The 9145-nt window shown below is 31.4% G+C and overlaps 1 protein-coding gene across 1 annotated transcript in view; it reads left to right on the top strand.

Annotated features, from left to right (window-relative positions):
- The first annotated feature begins 7923 nt into the window (after nucleotides 1–7923).
- Scp2 (Sarcoplasmic calcium-binding protein 2) overlaps nucleotides 7924–9145 on the top strand; it is a 92603-nt gene continuing 91381 nt past the window's right edge. Inside the window, exon 1 of the mRNA XM_017897626.1 lies at nucleotides 7924–8109. Within this exon, the coding sequence (XP_017753115.1) occupies nucleotides 8056–8109 (54 nt within the window). The 5' untranslated portion in view covers nucleotides 7924–8055. The remainder of the gene's footprint in view (nucleotides 8110–9145) is intronic.

Below are 9145 nucleotides of genomic sequence, written 5' to 3'. Positions count from 1 at the left end.
TCTTCCGATTTTTATCGAGTTTTATATCTCTTATAACACGTCTTTCCACGAAATAACTGTTGAATTACTTTTTCAGATTCCTCAGTTTATGAAGAGTTGTTCCAGCCCCAAACGGCTATTAACTATTGTAATACGAGCCTGAAGGAGTCGCATATGGAGGATTAACGGACCGTCAACCAGTGAGTACCCACCATAAAGCCATAAACAAGAACGTTACCGTAGACACACCGCCATATTCATTATTCCAAATTTCTGATTTTCTCTCTGCAACAATTTACTTTTCACGGTTTATATCTCTTTTTAATTGGGATTTTTCAGTCAAGTGACAAATTTTTGATCACTGCGATTATAATGAAATTTTTATCGTAATTCGTCGACTTTGCATCTGATATTTAATTAACACGATATTATTTTCGATAGCGAAGGTGTCACTTTTCTGATATCGAGAGTTGATTAAAAATGAAGAAATTTGAAAGTTAATTGTTCTAGGCTCTTATTAAAACGAAGATAAAAATTCTGGAACTCGTATTAGGAATAGATAAGGATCGTAAATGACGTGAATTTACGTCAGAGGTTCCTAGAAAGATCATGAATGACGTGAATCGCGTTAGTGAATTTATTAATAAAGAAATTTTATTTTGATTGCAAATATTGGTAATTATCTTAGTTTTGTTGATTCTGTCCTGTGGAACAGGTTGGCAATATACGTTAGCAATAAATAACACGCTTTCATAAATAAAAAGCAGAATTCTCATGAACGTTTGAAGTTTGGGCTTCGTGACTCTTTTCAGGTCTCATACATAAATCACACGAATTTTTCATGTCGTGATCTAACTTTGAGATATACGATCGTCGATTTAAGATTCGTAAAGACTGCTACTACCTGAGAAATCGTGCAAAATTCTAAATTATAAAATGATTTCGCATGTGTATGTGTGTTTGGCATATAGGAAAATATTGAATATTAAATTCATTTTATTAATTCACTTGGCATGAAGAATATTAAATTTATTTAACAATGTTATATAAAAAGAATTAATTTTAAAGTAATATTTTTGATAGTAAATTATTATAGTATTGGTCAAAGATAGAGGAACATAATAAAAATAAATTTTCTTTTCTTCATATGTTTGTTTCTATTTTGACATAAAATGTCGAAGATCTTCCAGTGCAAAAGTGATACATAATAAAGGGATTTATTAAATTTTTAATTTGGAAGATCAAACTCGATGCTGGAATTCCCAATCGCTCAGACGTGGTAATTTATTTATTACTATTCTTCCAAATTTATTTGTTTTCATATCAAGCTATTCATACTTTTGCAGAAGTACTAATTTATTTCTTCGTAACTCCGTTAGATTTTTTAAATTACAAGATTTGTCAATCAACGAGCTAAATTAGGAAATTGGAATGTTGACTAGTGCGACAAAAAGAAAAATCCAATGTTTAGATTTCTCAATTTCACTTTAAAATTTCACTTTAAATTCTTAATTTAATTTCACTGAAGTTTCGGTAAAAGGCATGATAAAATTTTAATCTTTCTTTTATTAATGTCTAAGTATAAATTATAGCACAATTTCCAATTTCAAATTTATAAGAGACTATAATAAAATTTCCCACTTTGATTTTTAACTATTTCAATTTTTGCTTAATTACAAAAATTCTCAAGTATTTCAGTTTTATGAAGGATAAGAAAAATTGAAAAGAGCGTAGAGATAATCGATATTTCACTATTTCAGCAATCATTGAAAATAATAAAGGAACTTGGAGCATAAGGTTTTAAGCCAGATGTGATAATATCTTTCCATCTGTCATTTATAGAATACAGATCTCATCATTTGTAAAATTAAAACAAATACTTAATACGTTAGCAATAACAGTCTTTGCCTCGTGCAGAGATTTACTCCTACGAATTTCATCGTTAGTTCATGCAGCAGTATTATATATACGTCATAATAAATTACAATCGGTAATTTCCTGCGTACAATATCAGATTCAATTAATTATAATTTCTGGCTTTAATTCCGCGACGATGGAACTTCGTTGTATAATTTAATTGCAGTCATGAATGTCTTTAAGATAAACCTGTTCGTATTAATACACCACATCTGGAATATCATTTTCTGATGCAAAATTTTAAACGCAATTAATCTGAATTCTATAAAATATTATAATTAATACAATTTTCATACAATTTTATGCATTTCTTCTACTAATTGATTTGTAGATACATTTACATAATTTTTCATAATAATAGCGAAAAGGTAGCTGAAAATAATTATCTGAAAGTAAAAAATTAATTCTTTATATTTGTTTTTAGAATGTACTGTATTTTTAGTTATCATTAAATCACGTTTCAATTTTTAAATAAGGTAATATTATTCACGTAGTCAATTATGCTACATTTACTATATGTTTTTTAAAAGTATTATTTACTTCTGCTATTACTATTATTATTACTGCTAAATACTATTATTATTATTACTATTACTATTAGTATTACTATTGCTACTAAATACTACTATTATTATTATTACTATTTCTATTACTATTATTATTACTACTAAATACTACTATTATTATAATTACTTCTAATAAATAATATTTACTTCTGTTTCTTCGCATATATTTTTTTATTCTCGAATTGCATGTGATGCATTTATAATATTTTTAGTACGACATGCCTTCCATTTTTTTAAATTATTTCTATGCCACAATATTATCCAACAACAAATTAGTAATAAATATTGCGCATTATTGCTTCTTGTTTCATAATGTCGTGGCGTAATTGTAATACGGATTATGGTTGCGATTCAACAAAGGCGGGCTGTATTTATAACAAAGTTTAGGTTGAACTCTAACTTCCGTTTCAATTCTATACACCGAGGATTACTAAATACAAATTATGCAGAACGTTTCAATATTTTGCGCCTGACATCGTGCTTTGGCACAGTCCTGACTACCTAAAGCGTAGTTAACAAAAATGTATCGTAGGTGAGTGTTTAAAGCAATATGATTTATGATATGCAAATTGAAATGTGTCACCCATTGCATGCAAAATGGCTGCATATTAAAACGTCCGCGAATTATGGTCGAAAAACCATTCGCTAATGAACCGCGGAAGAACTTGAGGACAGAGGGTAATTTATTAATTTTTTCCTGCCAGCGAGAGAAAATAAATAATCGACACGTATTACCATAATATTCCGATACTAGAGATGTAGTATTAATTTTGTATCTACGTGTTTAAGTATTTTTCTGACCAACTGCATTAAGACATTTTAAATCTCCCGCCCTCTCGCAAAAATCCCCAGGAGCGATCGAAAAATTCTCAGTCTGCCCAATGGCGCCGTTATGATATCAATTAGTTCGTTTAATTGACGTTCCATTGTACGTCTGTTAACGTATCAATCACGGAAATGGATAACTGATTGATCCTCCATCTGTTCCATTGTTCTCGATACACGATTCCCAGCCACACAGATCGTTCTTAGCAACCGGGATTTCGTGACTTATTAACACGTCGTTCTTTCCACGAGTCTTACGCCATTTTTCTGCTACAAGCCGGTTAGTGTCGCCGCCATGTTTGAAAAAAGAGGGCGCTGATGCTCGAAGTTGATTCACTTAATCTTTTTCTTAAAAGTAACTAGATTTCAAGGTTGATATGTGTAAATGAAAGAAGAAGAATGACGACTATACTATAGCGATTGTACTATAGTTTTATAGTGAAATATATTATGAAAATTTTTGGTCGTCTATTAACTGCAGATTAATATATTTTTATTATCTTTTTAAAAGGGAATTATAGAGATTATATATATTTAAATAAATTAGATATAATATTAATTAACTATACGCATTTTCAGAAGAAAATTGAAATTGAATTCAGGGAAATGGATGAGCGTATATTGTTTTGCAATGGACGAAATAATTATTGAAAATTTAATTATATAGCGAATGGATGTAATTAAATATGTAGTTCGAGTGTATAATTATAAAGTTACTTGGAAATTTGTGTCACATGATTAGAAACTGGCGGTTTGTAATTTGATGTTGAACTATAAATACTTTTATAATCTCTTTTATGAAAATGTACATATAGATAGTACAAAATTGTAATAGACAATAATAATAATAACTTTATTGTCAATTTACAAATTTATTTGCCAATCAAATATTCTCTGATTAAAGCAAAATTGACGAATGTAAATTGTGTCATAAAATTATATTTAAATGAACGTTCTGATAAGAATCTTATTACAACAAATTAATAACCGTAAATAAATTGTAATACAAACAAATAAATCAAATTTAGTGGATTCCAGATGTGTCTCATGTCCGATTCCACAACGAGCCCAGATTATTTATTCACTCCGTGTATATTAATTTGGAAGCCGGCCAAAAATGGTTTAAAAAAGGGAAAAATAGCCTTCGAATTACGAAGCAAATTTTTTAAATATATTATTCTACAATCGGATAAAACAGAAAGAATCCACGATAAATTATTAGAGATAAATAAATTTTCTCAAATTCATATAAGAAAAAGTTACAAAACTACTTAATTATTTTTCCAATATAAAAATGGCGGACTGTTCAACAATAATCTTAACCTCTCTCTCTACAATATAATATAATTACGAAAAATTATACATTGGAATAGTATTTAATTTTAATCGATCACTGTACATTTATTCCAACTACGATAAAATTATACGAAAATTTTAGAATTTTCTTCAGATTTTGTTCACGTTAAAAGTTGAAACTTATTAAACCTTTGCACTCGACGACTTTTTCGTTACAGAAAAATAGTAATTCGAAGACTTTCTGTCATAGAGTCGACGATATTTTTAAAATGGTAAATAAGAAATCAAATACAAATTAAGAAGTAGAATTATTTTTCTTCGACATTCCACACATCGTTAGGTAATTTCAAATTTGATATATTAATTAACGTCGATCTTTAGAATCTGATTAAATGGCGACTGAGAGTCACTTCTCAAGTGCAAAGGGTTAAATATAATTATCATAGCGTGATAAGCTCAGTTCACAATTTGAACGAAGAACTCGTAGCAATTTATCCTCGTCATTGAAAACAAATTATTAAAATCCTATTTATTTAAATTTTTCACACATTAAATACATCTTTAAAAATTTAAGTGCCAAAGCAATTGGTCGATTCCTAATCTTTTGTACTTGAAGTAAATTTCTACTTTCTCTTCTATGGAAGCTTTTCATTCCAGCGAATGAATGTCTCGTATTCGTATACATATGTACATATCTATGTATTTCAAGTTCCGAACGAAATTGAAATGACGTTAGAAAGACTGAGAGAAGATTTATTAATATCTATATGGAGGAGCGGTAATTCGAAATGAATGAAAGAATAATTCCCGTGATAGTCTACTTTGAGCATGAAATACGCGTTCTCGCGCTCAGCCGTGAACACTGTGCTCCATTCTGAAATTTTAAAACGCTTTAGCCTGTTCAAAGAGCCGCATGTTATTCGACGTTCAGAATTTTAGCGCCGGCAAGATGTTTATACATTCTGTGTGCGCGTAATCAAAATATTGGTGGTCGCGGCACGGTGTGCACGAAGCCGCCATTAAACAATAGACTACAAATTATGTGCGTATTGTAGTGCACAACGTCGAAAACTGGGTCCCTGGCTAATTGCCCATCCTCGCCCGCGAGGTCAATGCAAAGGAATAAAAGCTGGAAAAAGAAAAAAAAAAAAAAAAAAAAAAAAAGAAAAAAGGAAAAAGAGGAAAAACGAAGGATACAAGCGACAAGAAAATTCTAATTATTCGTAAACCTGACCACAAATTACCGGATGCAGCCTAGGATTACATCTTCGAGATATTTATCTAGCTAACTTTTTCTGGACTTATCTGCAGTATTATTCGTGTTACTTCGAGTACTTAAAGTGGGTAAACGTTGATCGTAGTTAAATAGCTATGTAGTAACTGTGAAACATTATTGGTATTGTAAGTATAATTTTTTTAAGTTTAATTGGTATTGGATATTGTATTGGAAGGAGTGTGTTTAGTTGGATTAATCATTGTATTGTAAAGGTGTATTTAATTTATATTGGATACCGGTGATACAAAATTAATTTGTATCAAATGCAATATGTATTAGGTATATATTATATATAATTAATATATATTGCATTCAATACAAGTTTATTATTATGTTCAATATAATGTATATCACATGAGAAAGTAATTAAGTGTATTGTAATATATTGGTAAAAGAATCATAATATACTGATATATTATAAAATATTAATTAAAGAATTAATAAGCAAGAATGAATAATGTGTAAATAAATGAACAAAAGTTTTGTAGTTAGTTGAAACTTAAAATATGTATAAATATCTATTTGAGAAAGTTTTGAAATATTTTTATATATTATTATTGACTTTTTAATTTGTTAAAAATAAACAAAAATTTTATTATCATTACATTTGCTCTTCTATTTATTTCCTTTTTTGACGAATCCTGACAAGGAACATTAATTCAAAGACTAATCGATAATTTCAGGGAGCAGTTAGAGAGAAATAGATTGAAATCATCAATTATCACCTAATTACGATATAAATGAACAAACTGTGCCGAAAAGTGTCATTATAAGATGAGGCTTCGGAATATTCGATAATTTAGTAATTAAATAATGATAAACTCTGTTCGATCGACATGGAAATTCCAATTATTTATTAATTTCACAATCGAAAAACAAATTTATTATAAGAAAACGTCCATTTCCATTTTCATAACCACAAATATTTAATTTTATAGTCGTCTAATCATTTCAAGTAAAGCCTCTTAATCACACATTTACTTACATTCAATCCACCTACAATTCCATTCATCGTAACGAAATTTATCTCGAATATTCATTTTTCAAAAAAGAATTCAATTTAAAGACTATACAAGGAGATTTTAGCAACTGTACCTCCTCTATGAATGTTTCAAGCGAAGTTAGAAAAGAGTAACCAATTTTATCATCCTGTCGAGTAGTCAATTTTCGCATCGATGCACTTGCAAAGTACGATGGCACATTTTTTCTAAATGCAACTGTATAATCCCCTCTTATAAATTGATTTCTCGAGTCACCTGTGCACAACAGGTACAAGGAAGGCCAGTGAAAACTCGACACTTCAGGAGATATTTCAATTTTTCCAGAAAACTTACAACAAATATCAGCCCACTGTTACATCAAAAACACTATCCCTTTCCTAAAGAGTTAAAACCTACAAGAAAACCCAAATCATTTCACAGATACATCAAAAATATTATTAACATAGTATATACACCCAAACAAAATTTTTCGCAATTACTCCAAAATAAATTCCATTTTATAATCAACCGAGAATTAAAAAAGTCCCAACGTGTTGCGACAGAATTTCAGAATTATCCACCAAGGAGCATTAAATTACCAAACAACCCTGTCACCTGTCAAACCCTCGCCAAGTTAATTATAAAATGTGATTTATTTTGGAGTAATCGCGAAAAATTTTGTTTAGACGTGTACATCGTGTTAATAATATTTATAAAATCGTCAAGTGCTGCAAAATTTTTCTCTTTCCCAAAAATACTCAAATCTAACACAAAAGAATCGTCGAAACACTGGGACCAAGAGGAGCAGAGGAAGCAAGGGGTATGGCAGAGGAAAGAAAAACAAAGCGAGCATGGGCCATGCATCAAACGAGCCAAAGCCAAATCCTCGAGCGGGAACCATGGCCCTGTTGAAAGTGGCGAGAGGTCCAGTTTGAAATATGAAGGAGGCATCGATATGTGGCGCGATTGGAGCACGTGGTGGCTCGCGCCGATGGGACCAAGGAACCGAGTGGACGAAGCTTAAGAGGCCGATCTGCGCAAGCACAGGTGCAAGTTCGAGGGTATAAAGAGGAGAAGCTCGGGCTCGCTGCGCGCACTTTGTGCTTCATCTGTCCGTCACTCGCGTCGCGCGCTCGTTCGCTGTTCGTTCACGGTGATCCAGGCCCGCTCTGTTCGTCCGCGGATCGGCCAAGTTCCGTTGCTCCACGTACGTTGTATGTTCGCATCCTCACGGCTGTCGCGACTTCCGTCTTCATCCAGCGCAGAACAGGTAGGTGCAGAGTATTTTTATCAACCGCGAAGACACGAAGGTCCTCAACTGTGGAGATCGTGCACGCCGCGAGATTTGTCGGTAGAGGCTCCTCGGGGGTCTAGTGAACTAGTGACTTTGGTGTAACACGACGGGGAAAATAGGTTCATCCTAGTTTCTCGGGGTTCGAGGAGAGTGTCGGTCGACTGGAGGGTTTCAGGAGGAGAGATTAAGTCGAGGGAAAATTCGTGGAGAGGATTTGATGGTGGTGGGACGGTTGGTAAAGAATGGCTGCTAGGTTTTATCTCTCGATGAACATAGTGGAATTAATATGATTTATCGCTTGCCTCGTTTCCTATCGGTTCCCAACGTGAGATTTGTGTTAGGATTCGTGTACAAGTGGTTGGGATTGCACGTAAGATGGGGTGGTTTTTCATTAATATCGAGGTATATCGGGTATTCAAATTTTAGGTGATGAAGTGGGATAATGGAAGTAAGTTTGTCTGTATTATTTTTAACATATTGTTATATTGCTTTTGGTGATGGTAGATAATGGGTGTCTTTGATAATTGCAGAAGGGAAAGATCTGGGAAGGGTAAGGGGGGAAAAGAAATAGTATTAAAAATTTGGTGTTATTAGAATTCGTATATATTCAAATATTTTAGAAGTGAACAGGAATTTTTTGTAACTTTAGTTTTGGTAGTTGCAAGTTATATTAAATATTTTGGTAATCTTGGTGTTGATTAATATGAAAGTATTTTGGTATTTTCAAGAATTTTGGATCTGAAAAGAAATTTTAAAAAGTTTTGGTTAATTATTTGTTAATGAAGTAGAACAAATAATTTTTTAATCACCTTTACAGTAATTATATATATTCTAATGTGAATTGTTAGTATAAAAAAGAGTTTATAAAAAAGACTAGTATTAAAAATTTAGTGTTATTAGAATTCGTATATATTCAAATAATTTAGAAGTGAACAGGAATTTTTTGTAATTTTAGTTTTGGTAGTTGTAAGTTATATTAAATATTTTGATAATTTTAGTGTTGATTAATATG

Source organism: Eufriesea mexicana, unplaced genomic scaffold (assembly GCF_001483705.2).
Source record: "Eufriesea mexicana isolate 0111107269 unplaced genomic scaffold, ASM148370v2 scaffold592, whole genome shotgun sequence".
NCBI classification, from domain to species: Eukaryota; Metazoa; Arthropoda; class Insecta; order Hymenoptera; family Apidae; genus Eufriesea; species Eufriesea mexicana.
Note: the sequence above shows the minus strand (reverse complement) of the source record. Positions and strands in the feature narration are given on the sequence as shown.